This window comes from Telopea speciosissima, chromosome 1 (genome assembly GCF_018873765.1).
Source record: "Telopea speciosissima isolate NSW1024214 ecotype Mountain lineage chromosome 1, Tspe_v1, whole genome shotgun sequence".
NCBI lineage: Eukaryota > Viridiplantae > Streptophyta > Magnoliopsida > Proteales > Proteaceae > Telopea > Telopea speciosissima.
Genome location: NC_057916.1, coordinates 82,555,151 through 82,575,750, shown reverse-complemented (window position 1 = coordinate 82,575,750; position 20,600 = coordinate 82,555,151). Strand labels below are relative to the sequence as shown.

Here is a 20,600-nt window from a genome sequence, read left to right as displayed (position 1 = left end):
GCAGTACTCGGCCTCGTCATTGATCGTGGAGGACTCGAGTGTCTTATGGTCACTTTTTCCCAGGGCCAATGGGTTCGGCTTGACCTTGGTCATGCCACATGTCAGTCTCTAGTTGGTCGTCATTTTGTGACTCGTCACTTATTTAAAATGCTCTTGTTACCCGTAACTTAAATAACTTTTTAGGAATGAAACAAGGTCAATAGAAGGTTACAAATTGCAACTACACCTCTTACCCAAAAAATGCAACTACACCTGACGTGTCATTTAAACAATCTTATTCAGAAAACACCTTTTGTTCAATGTTTATTCTTTATTCATTTAAATGTGGCATGCATGAATGCAGCATGGTTAATGATACTCGCTGCCATACGCTTTACCAGTGGATCCGTTTGAAGTGTGAACCACGGACTATGGAGTACGGACTACGGACGCGGCCGGGTTCCTCAGTCCTCAGTGGATGGTGGGACCCACAACTGATATCATAATTTTACAAGAAAGAATACTACCTGGGTGCGTGTGGCATGCTACCCCTACCAGATGCAGGGGTGGGTGAAATGATCGCCACGCCCCCATAAAAAGACAATTTATTGGGGATGTGATAGTCATTTCGCCCATCCCTGTGTCTAGGTGTAGGCGCAGCACACCGCACCTGCTCAGGTAGTTCTTTCTCCCTTTTACTAATTACTATTACCTTGACACGCAAAAAATTATGGAATCCGAATTCCATCGAATCGGACTCCTCAGAATCCTTCAACCAAACATGCCCTAAAGGTGTCAATTTAGAACCCTAATCCAGTCGTTTAAAATTAAATAAAAAAGAAGTTCGGTTAGGTATTGATTTTTAAAAGTGAAATTTCATTCCATGTGTCTAGGTTTCAATTTTGAAAAGTGAAATTTCATTCCATGATTTTGCTAAATCTCTTTTTAAGCCGAAGACACCTCTCTCTACAATTTCTAAGGCTATGTTTGGAAGTCAAGAAAAGAAAAAAACCTTGATTTTAAGGACAGAGATAAGACATAAATCAATCATTGTGTTATCATAAATTTTGTCTCATTATGTTTTATCCTTTTTTTTCATAACTTCCAAACATGGGCCATTTAGGAAAACTTTTCCTAAATGGCCCTAAAAAAATGTCTTGTAATAGATCAAATGGAACCAGAATTTTGTAAACAAATAGATGCATAGGTTCACAGTTTTAAGTGTCAATTTTCAGCTCAATCCGAGTTTACCAAGTAACAAAATACAATTTTTTAAATCTAAGAATATTAGATAATACATAGTTGTGATTGGAGCACCGTAAGTGTGCATAGACATACATTGAGATACATACTAATACCAGAAGAGTACTGATTGAATTTAGCTTTAAAATTTGACACGAGACTTATCCGGATAATGCTCATGATCAGAAATACCACATCATCTATCCACGTGCCTCAAAACAATGGATGCTTTAGCCTAACAGTATTTGATTAAACTGCATACAAAATAGTCCAAACCATAAAAGTCAACTTGTTTATATTGACCACCCCTAACATCCAAGGATTGAGAACATAGAATTGAGGATCAAATCGGTCCCCATAGAATTTTTTTCCTCTCAGGTTCCCTTCCCGATACGATTGTCTGGTGCCTCTAATAAGAAGGAGGTGAGCTCCACCTGAGTGGTGTTCGGACAGGGGGTTAGGTCGTCATTTCCAATCTCCCTATGAGAGCAACCAGATAACTGTACCGGACAAGAAACCTAAGAGGATAATGATCCATCCCCGTATCAGAATCAATCTAAAAAAACCCTAGAATAGACTCTCTTGAAACCTCAGCAATTCAAGGGTTTTGGATCAAGAATTGGTCATGTCGAATCAGCCAGAATCAGGATCAGTCACGTCAGGTTCCGACCCGAATCAGCTGGAATCAGGATTAGTCACATACGGCTCCAATCCGAATCGGTCAATTCAACCGATCTGATTCCCCCTCTCAAATTATTCCGAGTGCCTGAGCCCCGAGTGCAACTAGCTTTTTCCCAGGAGGCATTACCAGAGGGAAAACTTGAGCCAGTACCCAACCTCAGATAGATCACTTGGTTTAGCCTCCAGCACCAATTTGCTACAACTTGAGTCTGACAACTTCCACTCATTATGCTATTAGGGCTCCAAAGACTTGGACACAGATATTGTGTGATCAGTCAAAGCTACCGATTTACCTTGTACAAGAAACCAGCCAAAACTTGCACTAAAATTCACCACAATACAAATTCCCAACAATAATTTTCTTCCATAAAAAGAAATCAACAATTTTCTTCATTCTAGAAACAGATGCAGCAAAGCACCCTGTGCAAAGAGAGAAGCTAGAACACAAAGTAAACAAAACCAACACTGTAAGTTCGATTTTAAGATGATCAAAATTGAATGCTTTACAAGTTGAAGAGGATACAAACATGACAATCTACGAAACGTGAAATAGGTTAGCTTCGTCCTCCCACAGAGCCAGCTTAATCAAGCCAGCGAGCAACCCCATCATCTCCTACGGTTGCAAGAATGTCAATACGCACATCCAAAATAGCCTGTAGTGGTTGAGAAAATGATAGTTAATCCACAAAATCACTAATCAAAAGTTTCTTGGAGAAAGTGTTGGCAAGGGCAACCCAATGCATTGGACAAACGACAATCAAGTTGAAGATGAGGGAAGCTAACAAAGGATTAGTTGACCCACGTCCAACAAGAAAGGTCAAAAACAATTAGGCAGAATATATGCATTGAAACCATATATTTTGGATTCAATTAGAGAAAATTTCTATCTCGGATAAACGAAAATGCATATATGAAGCATCAAGAGCGAGATATTTGACTAAACTACTTTTACACCAAAACAACAACAAACTCAGCCTTATCCCAACTTAATGGGGTCGGCTGCATGGATCCAAACAAAACAATATACAAAAAAGGGGAATGAAGAGATGGGAAAAGAGAGATGAGATATGACAAATGACAAATGAAAGATGGAAAGTAAAAAAGAAAAATGAATGATGTAAGATTTTCGTAAGAGGAAAGAGGCACAGCCCAACAAGTCAGAAAAATTTCAGCTAAATGGGGTCTGCTATATGGATCCTTGCCCTCCAATAGGCTCTATCCAAGGTCATATTTTGAACAAGACCTAGACAATGCATGCCCTTCCTTACAACTTCTTCTGTGGTCATTTTAGGCCTGCCCCTAGCTCTTTTAGCTCCTTCAATCGGGATAATATCACTCCTTACTGGGGTATCCCTAAGCCTCCATTAAACATGATCAAACCACCTCAAACGACTCTCTCATAGCTTGTCATTGATCAGGGCAACTCTCAAGTCAGCTCTAAAACATTCATTCCTCACTTTATCCTTCCTATTTTTTCCACACATACATCTGAATATCCTCATCTCTACTACACATAGCTTTTCAATATAACACTTCTTAACTGCCCAACATTCTACCCCATGCGTCACAGCCGGTCATACAATAGTCCTATAGAACTTTCATTTAAGCTTTAAAGGAATACGTCGATCACACAATACTCCAGATGCACCTCTCCACTTCATCCATCTCTACTACACATAGCTTCTCAAAACTCCTTTTACACCATAGAGGTTTAAACTAAAAAGAGAAAACACTCTTCTTACAACTACAAAGTTACATGGCTGAGTTTGACTGAGAATTTGCATTTCTTATGTCGGAACGGGGAGAGGGATAGGCACACTACCCTGTGCGATAAACTAGTGGGCGATAACAATGGGGGAGCGGATGGGGTATCATGCAGGAGGGGCATGTGGTCATTTCAAAGGAGAGAAGAGAGAGATAGACACAGTGGGCACTAGCTTACTATACACCAACGATGTGCCCAGCTTTTTCCCATGGAAATATTAACCCTGAATATATTGTACTATCAGCTGATCCCAAGGTTCTAAAACTCAGTTTCGACCAGCCAAAAACCAAGATATGGTCGAAACCAAAGATTTTTTCCCAGCCAACTCGATGGGAAAAAATTCAAAACAAATTACTGTACTTTTGGTTTTTAGCAATGTTTTACCATATTAAGTTCTTATGGAATTTTTAGATTTGAGCAAAAGCCCCAGCATTTAAAAGTTAAAAATTGCACCTACCACCGAAAATCCAGTTTTTGTTCTTGAACTGGGGGGTTGATTTTTTATCCTTTTAGAATTTGATTTTGTAACTATTTTTATTGGATTCAAATAGGGGGGTATTTGCTTATTTATGAATAATATCTTAAGTAAATGAAATAACAAATATAAAAACATTTACTTACATAAGTGCCTATCCTGGTTTCAAGCTAGGTTTCATTGAGTTTCGATGGGGATAAGTGAATTTATATAGGTGTTCAGGTCAAAACTTGGGAAATATGGACTGTTTCAGTCGAAACAGGTCGAAACCTGTCGAGTTGGGTTGAAACAGGGGAATTTATAAAATCTAAGGCCATCTCGTCTCAGTTTCTTGCAAAACCAAGATGTTTTTCTGTGGCTGATCCTATAAATGTATGCTCAGTTCACTATTAATAACCAGCATTTGGTCAGCTGATTTCTACATGAGAGCAGCTATAAATGTATGTCACAACAAGTGTAACTGATTTATAATGCGAGTGATTGCGATAGACTCACCAAAACAGCAAGTAGCTAAACCCACCCACAAGTAGGACCATTGGCCAAGTGTTTCAGCAGTATATGTGGTTCGATATAACCATAGAACCAGGGCTGGGATCGACCAAAAACTCTGGTCGAATGGAGGAGTTAGGGTAATGGAACAATACTCCAAATTTGATGGTATCGAAGGGTTAGATAGGTTGCTATGATAGTACAAAACTGATGGTCTACTAGAATCAAAGATAGAGATTAATAGCTGGATACCTCTCCAAGCATGTCTCCAAACTGATGGTTAGATTGAAAGATGGGCACAAGACAAGAAATTAGTACATAAGAACAGATTTAGTAACTAACTTATAGCAGAACTAACCATTAGATGGGCCCTAACTTCTGGTCAATGGAAGGTCTCCAATAATGGGAAGAACTATTCAAAACCTCACAAGGATCTGTGGGGTAGATTGAAAGAGAAAAGGGATTGAATGCTTCTGCAACAGAACTTCAAAACAGGGTATGTGAATGCAGTAGGGATGACATAACAGCATTTGTTTTCCACCAACAGCAACTCCACCACCATATCACAGTCGGGCAGTGACACAGTCCCAAAGATAAGTGTGGACAGCTTCAATAGGGCCTAGGGTTGCAGGAAAATAAAATAGAAACAAGGGGAAGAAGAAAGGGATATGACCAAGGCCTCTCTCACCAATGGCTTTGGTTAGTCTCTCACCATCTAATAGGGCATCTCACCCATACCACAGTCTCTCACAGCCAAGGATTTAAGTATCGGTATTGGGTATAGCATCGGAAGGGTGATTTTAAGAGATATATTGTATATTCATATCGTATCGGAGAGACGCAAGATACACTATAGATACACAAAGAAATGGTCAAGAAACGCATAGAAATGCATATTATGCATGCAAAATACAGTTTTGAAGCATCAAACACTATAAATAAGCAATATCTAGAATATATCATATATAAAAAGGAGAACAAAGTATGACGAGCCGATCATATTCAATTGATTATGTATAAATGATGAGGTTTTTTACATGTACTAATAGTCTAATACCATAGAGTTGTGGACTGGTTCAAACTCAGGTAAACATGCAACCAACATGATGTTGTGCACAGACCGAACATACGTGCATTACAAAAAATATAAGCAATGTATCCATAATGCAAGTATCGAGTGTATCGATTAGTATAGAGTCATATCGACTTGTATCAGTTCGTATCGATCGATACTAGGCGATACATTTTTTTTTAATTAAAAAGTATAGTATCGGTACCTTAAAAATAGGATAAGTATCGGTCAGTATGATACTAGGCGATACATTTTTTTTTTAATTAAAAAATATCGTATCGGTACCTTAAAAATAGGACACGTATCGGTCAGTATCGAAGGATACTTAAAACCTTGCTCACAGCAAACAAAGGGTCAAAGCCAAGCTTCATAAACTTCAAAATCGTGAGGTTGGGCTCTAAGGCCCATAGTTTGAGAACTCAGCGAGATCTTGCCGAGTTTCTCGGTTTTTGGTAAAAACGAGACGAGAAATTAGGCAAGTCCCAAAAGTGTGAGATCTCGCCGAGATCTCGTTTTGAACCATTTTTATGAGGCATCTTGTCCATATCTCGCCGAGACGAGATCTCGGGTTGACCCATGGAAATGACCCATCTACTATGCATTTACTTACCTAACTCGACAAAACTCTTATATGCTTGTTGTGGAGCACTATATGCAACATTACAGCAACACTATGTCATGGGAAGACTATGTGACACTAGTGGGGAATGAATACTTGATTCAAAGTCATTTTATGTGATGTTAGTAGTAACACTATTAAACAGTTTGATATATCACTTTAACATTTCTGATTCTTATTTAAGTTGTTTAGCTATTAATTGAATGTTTTGCTTGCTTTATATTACTAAATTATGTGTAGAGTAGGGTATTTTAGTACATCATCGCCTACCAACTTATGGTCCGAAGTGAAACTCATATTTAAACTTTGTTTTTGCAAAATCTGATAGTGCCATTGTGTTTCAAAGGCCTAAAATAGGCTCAATACCAAGTTCCAAACCCAAACTAGGTCTAAGACCCATCGAGATGAGGCTTTGAGTCGGAAAAAAAAAAATGCACCTACTCGCCGAGATCTCAACTCAAGTCGGTTTTTCCAGAACCGAGTTGGTTCTGAAATCCGAGTTTTAAATCCTTGCTAAGGCCCTTCCAATATATAGAACAGTCGGTGAAATTGCAGAGCGGATTTGTTTTTTCCTTCCTCTCCCTCTTTCCGTCATGTAACCCCTGTTTTCTCCGACCACCATGACCGGCCCCTCTGGTCAGATCTCCTTGACCTCTTCTCCTACTCCCTCCCCTTCCCTCTCTCCGCAGCCACCCCATGTCCCTTTTACCTCCCCTCTTCGACCTGCTTGGAAGTCCCTCTTCGGTCCAGCCCTCTCCTCTTCCTCTGACAGCCTCCCTCTGCACTTTGTCTCCTTGATGATGAAACCTCCTTGTGGGAAAATACTCTCATTGAACACTTCATTGATAATCGCCCACCATTCCACATTGTTAAGCTCTTTCTTTCCAAACAATGGAGACCTCTAGGGTCTTTTGAGACTTACCTGTTGGGGAATGGATTGTTCATCTTCAAGTTCTCTGACTTCAATGATAAGAATTGTGCCCTACAAGCAGGGCCATGGCTGGTAGGTAGAAAACCAATTTTTTTGAGGCAATGGACTCGCCATATCCACCTCCAAAGTGTCGACCTATCCTCTATCCCACTTTGGATCTCCTTCCCTGGGTTTCCCTTCCATTATTGGTGCTCCGAAGGCCCAAGTCTGGTCGATTTTGTACTTGGCACCCCCCTGCATTCATATGCCAGAACCAGTAGGAAGGATAGACTCATTCACTCGTATTTGCATTAAAGTTTCTGCAAATGAAGCTCTCCCCTCAACCATCACCGTTGTTGAAGAAGATGGACACTCTTTTCTGCAAAGTGTAGCTTACGATTGGTCACCGCCCCACTGTCTGATCTGCAAAACCTTCGGCCACGCCTCCTCTCTTTGCCAACAAATGACCACTGCTGTTGGGGATGAATCCACCACTACAGGTTATGTAGTCCTAGGTAGGAATAGTCCCACCAGGAGCCAGGGCTGGCCGATTGGGACAGCATAGGCTAAGTTAGGGCAGAATTAGGGTCAAAACTAGGGGTTTGAGTTAGGGCTTTATGTAGTAATGACATACAGGTTTTTAGGAAGCTAATGGTAAAGGTTTAATTAGGATTGAATAAGAAATTAAAATTCTGGAATTCTAGGGTTAGGGTTTCGGGTTTTGGGAATGACATGAATGAAGGGATTTAGGGTTTCTAGGGGGAAACAGGTCAAGGGCTTCTGGCCGAGTGTCACAGATGTGGGGAAGGTGATTCGGTTGGAGTTTGGTGAGGTTTGGCTGGCTGGTTAGGTCTAGATAGGTTTTAGGGTTTTAGGTCTTAATGGTGAGGGAGGGAATTAGGGTTTTTAATGGACAGTTGTGGCTGCTGGTTGGATCGAGTGGAGGAACTGATATGGGGAGGCTATGATCTAATTTGTGATGAACACGGATGAGGGATGAATGCTGGAATGTAATTAGAGAAAGTAGGGTTTGGGGAAATCGATTAGGTTAGGTGGAGGAAGAAGAAAGGAAGAATACAATCGCAGAAATTTGTAAACTTACTGGAATTGCAGAACTTCAATGGCAGCAACCTTGAAGAGCTTGATTGAAGGAGGAGATGGACCTCCCGATCTACGAGATGCAAAGAGTCGCCGGATTCCTCCAGCCCTAGCCCTTGATATTACTCACAAGGGGATCCTTGATATTACCCACAAGGAATACTCTCAAAGAGCAACAGCCGGCAGTCATAGCAGCAGTATCGAGAAACGAAAATTTTAAAACATAATAGGTGGGGGGAGCCTCTCCCACGATTCTATTAAATAAAGAGGCCAAAGGCCTAATTCCTACGCCTATTACAATTTGAATTCTCCCACTTAAATCGTGGAGAGAGGACCAATTTAAAAACAACTTAAAGTCTTAAAAGAAAAGACTCTCCTACCCCTAATGACTTAAACACAACTTAAACTACTTAAAATAAAGAAGATTCCCTAGTAGCCAATAGGATATAAGAACCCCTTAGCCAATAGGATCACTTCACTTAAAATAAAGGAAGATTCCCTAGTGGCCAATAGGATATAAGGGCCTCTTAGCCAATAGGATTACGTCACTTAAATTAAACCAATTGAACCAATTGGATGCAACCAATTTAACCCAGTTCAATTAAAACACAAAATAAAAACTAAGTATGGAAATAAACTACTTAACTAAGGCTCCCACTAAAACCCTAGGTTTAGGGTGGCTTCCTCAATTCGCAGAGGCTAGGATCTGCATCAACAGGTACCTCTGTAGTGGAAATCTCTCTTGCTCAGAATTGGCTGCTTTCCAGAGGGAGTACTCACTCCATTGTGATCCCTGAAGTAAACACTGTCGTGACCATCATCCCTGTTTCTGGCAGTAATTTGTCGGCCCAACCAGGCACTGCCAAAGACCCAAAGCATCTCTCCGGCGCTTAGTTTGCCCTCCCGTGGAAGAACCAGAACCAGACCCCGCCAAAAAAACCATCGGTCAAGAGTTCCCCATTCTTTGACTTGTCCTATCGGTTTGTCCGCAAGGCAAAACCAAACCTCTGTTTTGCCCCTAGGACGAAATCGTTTTGCAGCTTTGGCCTCATGCTTTGTCGATGATGCTGATCCATCAGTCTCTCTCATTTCCCCATCTGATCGAAGTACCCCGACCGATCGCGACCTGTGTGAGATCCGTGCTGTCGATCTCGATAATGGACCTCTGCAATAAGATCGCCTTCTCAAGTGGTTGATCTTCCTCTGCCCCATTGGTTTGAAACCACTATGCAGTCTCGGGACCCTCTCCTCCCAGCTCCCTTCCTCCGTCGCTTTTGCCTAGACCTGACCCTTTGAGCCCGGGGATTACCCCCTTCCTCAAAAGGTAAGTCAAAGCTTTTCTTGTCCCTCGACCCCCTGTGGTCCCTTCTCTTTCTTTGGCCACTCCTTCTCTGGCCCAGCCCACCACCTTTTCTTTGGTTGATCCAGCTGGTCTTATTTTCTAGCCATCCATCCTCCTGCTCAAACCCTTCTGTCTCGGCTCACTCACATTTGGGCCTAAACTCAAACACCGGGCTTCCGTACTCTGCACCCCAGTCTATTGCCCCCCCTTCCCTTCGAGTTTTTCACCGCCACAACCCAAGCTCCCTTCCTTTTCCTAAGAATCATCCCTACATTGCCTATTCCTTGCCCTGCTCGGAGAGGATTTTGCCCCTAAGCCCGGATATCAGAGGTCATGCCCTCTATCGTGAGCCAATGGATCTTGGATAGTTCGCTTCACTTTAGTTGGCTTTCGGTGTTTTTAGTTAATGCCCTTTCTTTAGTGCACAAATTTTGTTGTGGATCTTCCCCTTTTTTATTTGTCCTAGCACTGTTTAGGCAAGGCTTGTTCTAGCCTCGTGCTTGTATTTCCCTCCCCCCTTCCTTCCTTCCTTTGGTTAATGAATTTTTTATTCATCCAAAAAAATATATAGAACAGTCTACTCCCTCCAAAAGGATACTTAAGAGAATGCCCACACATGTGATAGTAGTGCCTTGTACATCAAGGAAAATAAAATTATCAATTACCTAAATAGAAACTAGCCTATGGCTACCAAATATCCGAAATAGAAACTAATTATTTGTCGCAACTACTAATAGAAAAATAGGATTAGCAAATAGGCCCCCATACATGGACTACTTTAAAAGACTACTTGATGGCCTATTAAGTGGACCAAGCTCAACCACAAGATCCCAAACTAGCCTGCTCGATGGGCTAGGCTTGCTTGCCATATTCTATTCCTCCTCCTTCGATCTACATAAGCAAGGGGTTGTTGTACTGCGCAAATCAACTTCAGCCATACAAAACAACAAAGCATCAACAGAAAGAAGGCAAAACAATAAAATGAATTTTTATTTATTTTTTTGAATATGGAAATTTAAGGCACTCAATCAACTAGAATAGGGTGAGAAATATTCCCAACAAAAATGCTTGGAAGCTATGATGTTCACAAAATAATCAAAATAACATTCATGAAAATTATCGAATTATAGAAAATTTACTGATAATAGCACACCTTCTGAGGATCATATAACTAAAACTTAGTTGATTGAAGAATTCTACCACAAAATAAAAACAGACATCTTCGATGAACAAAGAAACATACCAAAGGATTTCTACAGTTGACAAGCCTACAGTCCTCTAGCAAAGAGCCTTCCAATGTCCAACTCTCCCAAACATCAAAACTGTGGCTAGCAAATACAAACTCCATTCTTCTGTTTATCTGGAATTCAAAAATAAAATTAAGCTTCAAACCTACAAACAGAAGACGCTAGGTGGATCCATTGGCATTCATGCAGCTGATTTCAGCCACAGCATTAAGCATCTTCAGAAAGAAATAGATCATGAGCAAGTCCCAAGAGATCTGCCTCATAAGATGGCTCGCAAGGAAATGTTATATAAATCACATATTACAATAACATGATAAAAAAATAGGTCAGTGAATGAGGGCCATTAATTTCAAATGGAAGGCAAATAGAACAAGTCATTATATAAGACACGACAAGTCCTTACAATACAAGAAAAATTAGAATAAACCTATGATAATGCTCCATGCACGAAGTTTCTTGTAAGTCTAATGCATGCAGTTATGGTTCTGCCAATATCTTTATGAAATTTATCAGCAAATTGAACATCTGTCATTGCAGAATATTATTCTCTTGCAACATGCCCCTTCATAAACTGATGGGGAGGTCAACATTTCCATTTAATAATGGAATAAAAAGGACAGAAGAAGAACAGCTAGCCTCGTATTCTCATTTTACCTAGTCAAATGTCAATTTCGAACCTATCATTATAACCACATCAACTCCTACAAACAAGGGTCATTCTGCAGTTTCCCATCATCTACTCCACAGTTCCAGAAGAAACTTCAATGAGCTGCTTAGGTTCAGCTATCCAAGCTCCCTGTAGAAAACCTAGGACTTGTAACCAATAACTTGAGAGAGAAGAGAAGATGGAAGAAGAATTGATTGTAATGCTTGAATTATTTAATTGATAGGCAAGCCCCACTATTGGGGAAATTACAAAGAGACTAAACTAGGCGATGTGGGACTAAAACCCACATAGCCGACTGTACCTAATAACATAATAAATAAACTAACCCCAAAAGGACCAGAATACCCCCACGGTATTCTGGATTGCATATTCCAACACTCCCCCTCAAGCTGGATTATACAAATAAGTAAAGAAAGAAGATGCAGCTTGAACTAAAGAAAAAAAGAACTCCTAATAAAGCTAACACTCCCCCTCAAGTTGGTGCATACAAGGTACTAATGCCCAACTTAAATAAAATGGGAAAAAACGAAGGTGCAGCAGAATCTAGCTTGACATATGAATGCAGCTCCCAAATAAACCTTTAAGAACTTGAACAAATAGATCTTCAAAACTTGGACAGGCTTGATCAGCAAACCGGGACTGAAATGTCTTCCAAAAAAGACAGATTTCAACGATCTTCAATAACTATCCAGTGATGAATCTCAGATTGTCATACTGACACAGAATCTTGAAGTGAAATAACTAGAGCAACAAACAGTGGAAACAAACTGAATCAGGCAGCGGAAAAAAAACTGTATCAACCCAACTGAAAGTCCTCAAATAGGCAACAACCAAATATCTTCAATACTCTTCAATACTTCAATCTCCCCCTCACGGCAAACTCAACCCAATAACGAAGGATACCCAATGGCAATGGTGGAGAAAACTGATGTTCTATGTTTTGCACCAATGTTTCTGCAAGTTCTGCATTCTGCAATGTCTGCAGGTGTACTGTACATAATCCCCCCCTCACGTGTAGTACACGTGGACATAACAGAGATGATGTAAGAGATGGGGCAAAAACATAATATTCCAGATTTTTCCAAGAGGTGCTAAGGGTAATGGAAAAAAAAAAAAAAAAGAAATGGCAAATTAGAGAATACCATTAACTTCCAAAGGGGTTATGGGTATATGCCAAAGGTATGAGATATGAAGGGAATTAGAATTATTGAAAAGGAACAGTGTTGGTAAAAAAGGATGGCATGGCTGTAATTTGGTGGAAATCTACTTTTAAATACAACCCAAGCCAAAGGACAAACTGGTCATAAACCAGAATTTTCAAGGGTCAATTGGGTAGTCAAATAAGGGGATGGTAGAACTGTAAATAACACAAAGTTGAAAAAGGGATGGCATTCTGGTAAATATGGGGAACAGTATAGGATTCCTTTGAAAGAAACAAAGAAGGCCATAGGGTCAAGGAGCAAATAAGTTCACAAAGTAAGGGCAAAGCTGGAAACTCAAATAAGGTAATGATGGCACATGATGACATGAAAATTTGGAGAATGGCTTAAGTGGAATAAACAGAGAAAGGAGAGGTAATATATGAAACTAGATAAGTAATGATGACATAGGGTACTATTGGAGTAGTTGTCTTCAAGTGAAACAAAGGGGTATGAATGGAAATCCAAAATAAAGCTAACTAAGATGAAGAGATATCGTGGGCAGAAGGTCTTCTTCAACCTCACGACACAAACAAAGGTGGAGAAAGTCACGGAACCAGACCTGGTTCGAAGGGAATTTCGCAACAAATAGGGCTTTTTCAACCTGAAATATTGGGTAATACTTCGTAATCTTCAGGCCTCTTCTACTGTGAGAGAAGGAAGCATAATCACCTTCAACCTTTGGCCACATCCGAAACCAGAAACGAAACCAAACTTGACTTCGAAGAAGAAAATTTCCTCACCTTTGATCTGTTCGATCCTAAATTTCAGGCAAGGCTTTGTAACACATAGGCCTCTCAAGATCACCCAAAGACAGTCCCTGATTTTAGGTATTATGCCGACAAAGTGTGGCTGAAACAAGTTGGGGCGATAATCTGAGAACCAGACCTGATTTGGTTTCGATTCTCACTGTAGGAGCATCAACAGGAGCCAAGATTCTAGAGTTTCAGTCGCCCTTTGGGAGAGAACAACCACACAAAGTTGCAGGAGGGAAGGAAGTTTTCGGCAATGGCCATCGACTCCCTCTCGACAACTAGATAGCACACATAATCCCCATTCAATTAAGTGAGACCTTCGATTCAGTGGAAGAAAACCAGCAGAGCCAGCAGAAACCCTCTTCTCATAATCGAGAGGCGGGAAGACAAAAAAGGCACGGTGAAGCAGTATATAGTCTTCTTCCTCCGGCAGTCGTACAGCGGAAATACTTCAATATGCAGGTGGAAATCAGGTGGAACCCATTCTACTAGCGACATCAAATCAGAGAAATCCTTAAGGCAGCAACTATCTATCTCCAACCGTCATTGAATGAAAAAAAATAGAAACATAACTGCAGAAAATTTTCCAGAACTGGAAACCGCAAGCCTTCAATGTATAACCACACGATTTCCAAATAAATGAAGTTAAAAGGATGAAACAAGCAGGAAACCCTAGTTCTTCTTTTCTTTCTATGAACTAGGGTTTCTCCATAAATCGGAGAACCTTGAAACGACTCTCAAAACTGCAAATCTTGGAGAGAATCAATCTTAGGGTCTCACTTTGCCTATCAATTAAATAATTCAAGCATTACAATCAATTTTTCTTCCATCTTCTCTTCTCTCTCAAGTTACTGGTTACAGGTCCTAGGTTTTCCACACTCCCCATCATAGAAACACCTACAGACCCAAGCCCACATAAATCTACCAAATTTTAGCAAAATGAATAGCAACACTTGGTTACCATACAAAATACAGAACTTGTCCTTGCACCAGCCCATGTTTTACATGGGGTAGGCTGGGTTGGGAGCCCAATCCTAGCTGCCCCATACACTTTCTGGTGTGTTAGATTTATTAGAAGGACAAATAGAAGTAAAATTATCACCAATTTGATCACTCAACAAGCCACAAAAATAGATCCCAGGAAAAAATCATTAATTAAAAAAAAAGGGTTATGCCACATACATATCATCTCCCCCCCCCCCTGGCCTCTCAAAAAAAAAGTGAAAAGGAGAAAGGATTGGTCAAGATGGATCCCTAAAGGACACATTACCATCACTAATTTCTAGTGACCATCAACTGCTTTTTAATTTCAAAAGTAAGAATATTTGCTTCATTAAGTGTCATAACTAAATTGATGCCTTGATGGGTTGATCTAACCCGATTAAGAACGGAAAAAGATTCCCAAACAATATTTTCTTCTACAGATCTATTCACAGAATAAACACTGTTCGAAAGAGAAGGAAAAATCTTGAATGGGGTCAACATCAATGCACAGGAAAAATGTATAAATGCATGTCTGAATTGTCAAACTATTGAGCTTTCAAAATCATGCCTCACAAAGTGTTTGGAGCTGCAAGCAACTGCATTATTCTTTAGATCTCATACTAGTCATATAGATCATGTTTGGAGGGGGGGGGGGGGGATCATCAATATAGAATTAAGCATTGCATTATTCTTTAGGTCTGATGCTAGTCATACAGATAATGTAGGGGGGGGGGGGGATCATCAATATAGAATTAAGCATTTTAGCCACAACCTGGTCCAGGTCATTAATCCATAATCATCGCAACGTAATCAAATGTAATGATCATAGAAACATATCTGTTGTCCTTATAGACACTTTGAGTATAATTATAGCTATGTGATCTGAATCTGCATCCTACCACTCTTACGAGTTACGTCCCACTCCCTATACTCATGCTAGGATCCAGATCTCACCAAGAATACCATACAATTATTCTTTCATGGGGAGAAGAATCTTATGCAATTAGCAAGATGGACGTTGGGTTACACAGATTTATATCCATGTACGGTAATGAATGGGTTAAATAAACTAATAGAGTTGAAGGGAGAAACATGTGTCATGTCGCCAAACCCATTTAGCTGTGATAAGGCTTCATTCAGTTGAGTTCAATACAGTACATGAGATGGTAGCTTCACTTCAATAAACATATTTCAGCCATTTCACACAGAACCATTGTATCATATTGACAGAGTGCCTGATAGACCAGAGTTAATCAAAATTGTGAACAGATATTTTGACAGATGGAATCCTGTTTTATCAACCCTCTAGTTACCAACAAAATTATAAGTCTATCACTTCCTCTTTCTGTTTAGGGGCTTGAGGGGCAGGGAGGTGGGTGCTCAGTAATATTAACCCACTTTTGCTGGAATAAAGATAAATATTGAATATTAAACTAATGCATTAGAATCTGGAGTCCAATATTCCATGTCCCCACCGAATTGTTTCTCAACAATTAAAACAAAATTATGACAAATAGTAACTACCTGCAATAATTTTCCACCTGCAGCAAAAGATCGCAATCCAATTGTGTCCTGAAGAAATTGCATTCAGATAAGTATATCAGATTGATTAGCAAGACAAATAGCACTTCCATTGAATTCATTATACACAAAACCAAAAGGTAAAAAAGATTCAATACACACCTTGCTCCTGAAAACGACTAAAAATTGTGCCGCAGGATCCCTTCTAGTGACATCAGACATTGTGTCCAAGAACCAGCCACCACCAGGAACTCTTTGCCTGGACACATGTAAAGCAGGACAATCTCTTGCATGCAAAGCAATAACATAACCGTCTTTTAGCAGTTCACCTGAACTTCTACTAATCCCCAAGTTTGATTTTGTTTGCCGCTCAGAAGTTGACACTGTTATCAATTCAACAGGAATTTTCCTACTTCTAGAATCTTCTGGGGAAGCAAAACGGGAACTAGAACTTAATACTTGATCAGTGCCACTCAAAGCAGTATCATCTTCTCGCTGTGAGGTGCAGTTGCTATCTCTTTCCAAGTCATCCGACTTCTGCTGGGATTTACGGCGGGTATGTCTCTTCTTACTCTTCTTCCCTGACCTGCTACGCCTTCCCTCAGCTTGGTTTTTGGACACACCTGAAGCTTGAGGTAGGCTGTGGGACTCCGTTGATTGAAAAATACCCTTTTTCTGATAGTTTTCTGGACTTAATTGAATGTCATCAGCCAACTGCTCAACAATATGACTCCTTGAGCCGCTATCTCGGTCTAGTTTCTCAGATTGTTCATCTTCATAGCCTGTTTCACTTACTGCATCATCCTCATCAGAGATAGCATTACTTGGAATAACCCCATCAATGAAAAACATTTGCAACAAAGAAATAGCTTTCTCCCTTATCTCGCTCCATACTTCTTCACTATAATCTGCACTGCAGGGAAGGATCAATACATTGGGCATCTCCCTTACCTGAAGCAAGCCCAGGATTTGAAGGTTCAGCACCACTCCAAAATAAACAAATAAATAAATAGCCCCTACATAAGAGAATGCATGTGCATCGAAAAGGATGATTACATGAACAGAGAAAACAACTGTTGCCCTATTGATGCTTTTTTCCCTCGATGTGAACCAGTCTTTATGGGCCAATGATTAACTTCTCTTGTACAGGAATGATGTTGCTAGTTGCTACACATGAAATTTCTCTCTCAAGAACAAATGTGAAAGTACTTGGAAACAAAACTATGGCACTTTAAGGTGGTTGTGAAACTGTCTTAAGAAGAGGTTTAAGAAACACATAATGGATACAATAGCAAAAGAAAGATAAAAAGTGCTTATTTGTGGGAAGCAAAAGGGACCACTTTTGGATTTTCAAGCTATTATATCCCCCATCCCAAAAAGAAAAAAAAAATCTAAACTTTGGTCAACATTGGTCTCTAAAGCTTTTATATACCACTTTTTAGTAATGATATCATTTGGGTTATTATCACATATTATCACATATTGATGATAAGCACACGAAGAATTAACCATCAGGACAGCCAACATAGAAAATGATTTCGGATTATTTAGGAAATTAAAGTGGTTATAGAATGGGACCTTGTCATAAAAATAGAAAAAAGAAGGGCACCTCATTGTATAGGGTCTATAAGCTACTAGAAGAAAAGAGAACTAAAACCTATAATAAGAAATAATGTGTAACATAAATTATAGTAATCATGGCCATGGGTCCATGCATTAGGTAATATATGAAATTAACTGGAGCAACATAATGCCCATCCCTAGTAACAAAGTTACACAGAATGAGGGCCAGAACTAATATAACATCTAAATGGAGAAGAGACCTTGTATTGTGGGGCAGCAAGCTCTTGTACCCATAGTTCGAAAACTCGTTCGTTTCGGTGTTTCGGGCTTCGGATATTTCGGTCAAAATTTTATTTTTCTGTTATGTTTCGGTAGGTCATTTCGGTGGGTTTTAGGCCAAGTTAAGGCCTGAAACTTCATGGAAACCCTATTTTAGGCTATATAAATACATTTAAATGTTCAAATTGCAAAAATAGTCACTCAAAGTGGTGTTTTGGATTTGCACCATTGATTGGTAATGTACGGTTGAATCCTAATGTATAACTTAGTTAACTACACATACACATCGTTTAAGATTTTAAGTACTAGAGGACATAATAAATTAATGATTAATAAGCAATTTAAACAAGTAAAATGACTTGGAAGTTGGAAACATAAAGTGAATGACTCATAAGTCATAACTTAAGTCATAATATTAAGCATAGTAAATAAATAACAAGTTAAGAAGATGATATCAATATAACAATATCCTCAATAGTCCAATACAAGTCAAGTAGTCATCTAGTGACTCAAATGTTTACAAATATTCTAATAATAATTACTTCGACGTCCAAGATCGACCCTACTCATAGTCTGATGGAGCCGACGTGCATTGTTCTCCGACTGTAGGACAAATGAATGTCACATCATAATATGGGAGAAGAAACGAGTGTAGTCATCCACAGTGGCCATGTAAATTGCATCATCAACATGCTGAAGGTAACCTATCCTAGGATATGGGTCACCAAACTGTGAAGAAGTACTACCCACTGATCCACTATGATATGACGTCTCTGGAAGCATATACGGGTACGACTGGTGGATTGGGTAAAAAAAGATGTCATCTACAAAAGATGATCCACTACGCCCCTGTGAGTGGGAGTCGTACTCAAAACTGGGAATGGATGGAGAAGATATTTAATTGATCACCATACAATGTACATAACCCCTATTTTTTACATTTTTGTTGTAAGAAAATCAAAATTTTAATGCAGAAAAATAAAAAAATTCAACACCGTGAGGTTGTAGATCGGCCTCCGGTGTCTAACATATATTAATTTCATCACAGACAAACAAGTATTGATCATGCTCCTTTCAAAAAAACATTTTTGGAGAAATTGGTTTTAACTGAAATAGTGGAAACACTTCACAAATGTGCTAATGGTGTGTTCTCCTTCGTAGATGCGGCGAAGATTTGAAGGCCGATGCAAGAATCAGCAAGGAGAAGTGAAAGGATGAAGAACAAGGAGAAAAAAACCAGAGCTTGTAAAGTCTCAGTCGAAAAGACTAACGAGTTTTGGTATTTATAAAGCTACTTTTGAAAAAGGAATCTCGATATCTCGCGAGATTCTGATTTTGTCTCGAGATATCGCAAGATGGTCGAAATTTCGACCAAGTTTTTGCATTTTTTTTATTCGACCAGCTGTTTTGTTTCGGTCAGGTCGAGATACTCGAAATATTCGAGATCTCAACCGAGATTTCGCAAGATTTAGTACTATGCTTTTACCATTATAACATGCCTTTATAAGTTTTGGTCTTTAATTTATCAATTCAAATAAGAAAACAGGAAACAGGCCCTGGGTTGTCAATCAGCATCATGTGCAACAACGGATTGCCAACACTCAAAAATTGCTACTAAAGAGGAAGCATCACTATTTCCTTACATGCTATATCCAAATAAAAGAGCTTAATCAAACATTTTCCATCAGTAGGTAAAGCATTAAAAAGTTGTTTTTGCAAGTCAAGGTATCTTATTCAATAGAATTCCAAACCGTATTTTACGGAGGCTCAAAGAGTAAGGCTGTATCAAAAACACACAGGGAACTACGAAATAGAGCTCTAGTCTCTCCTAATTTAATAGTGAAAGAAGCAGAAAATTCTTTACAAAGATACAAACCACAATAGTCATCTCTTCCTTTGCCCTAGGTCCCTAACAACCTCCTCTATGGTGGTTCACCATTGTTACAGGAAAAAGATTTTTCTACTACAAGATATAAACCCATAGGAATATAAGAACTATGGTTATCTGCATCAATGCAGAGTTTTATCTATCCAGAATGCTGGCAAGCATCTAATTGTGGACAACCATTCATCTGATATGAGGGAGGCAGGTGCTGGATACCATTCTGAGTTGCAACAGATGTGCTAGTATTCGGGTACTGTTTGAAACCAGTGCTGTGCTCAACATGTGTTAAATGCTTCAGAACACCTCGCAGCATACATATAATTTCATTTTTCTTTTTCTTTTTTTTTGGAAAAGGGGGGGGGGGGGGATATCCACATCGACCATCAATAAGTACCACAGCCATCTTGAGGATGGCAGGTAGAGCCTCCATCATCAAAATTTGCACAGACCCTATACTAAGTATCATGGACCTCATTAAATGCCAGAGGATGGAGGCTAATAACATTTTGTTTCAATTTTTTAGAGGATGGAGGCTATATAACATTCTTGTTTTAATTTTTTATTTTTTTTCAAAAATCCAACAATAAATTTATATTTTGTAATGTATTATACCAAAAAAAAATAAGTTGAAAATATTTAGGCCCTGTAGGGTTAGAAACCAGGTGGTACTCTTCAGCTTAGACGGGACTTTCAGGGGGCTCAGGGCAGTCAAACCCATCAGGGCAATAGGGTTGCACATAATGACCAAAGGCCCACAGCTTCAAGACAAGTATTCTCCTTGACTAGTCAGGATGCAGAGGCATCCCTATCTGTGGTTGCAGGTACATT

General features: G+C 39.5%; 1 protein-coding gene across 1 annotated transcript in view; it reads right to left on the bottom strand.

Moving 5' to 3' along the window:
- Positions 1 to 2,211: 2,211 nt before the first annotated feature.
- The window catches only part of LOC122663424 (C-terminal binding protein AN-like), a 33,803-nt gene continuing 15,414 nt past the window's right edge, over positions 2,212 to 20,600 (bottom strand). Inside the window, exons 7-10 of the mRNA XM_043859138.1 lie at positions 16,208 to 16,996; positions 16,049 to 16,096; positions 10,916 to 11,032; positions 2,212 to 2,555 (exon numbers count right to left, since the gene is read on the bottom strand). Of these exons, the coding sequence (XP_043715073.1) occupies positions 2,484 to 2,555; positions 10,916 to 11,032; positions 16,049 to 16,096; positions 16,208 to 16,996 (1,026 nt within the window). The 3' untranslated portion in view covers positions 2,212 to 2,483. The remainder of the gene's footprint in view (positions 2,556 to 10,915; positions 11,033 to 16,048; positions 16,097 to 16,207; positions 16,997 to 20,600) is intronic.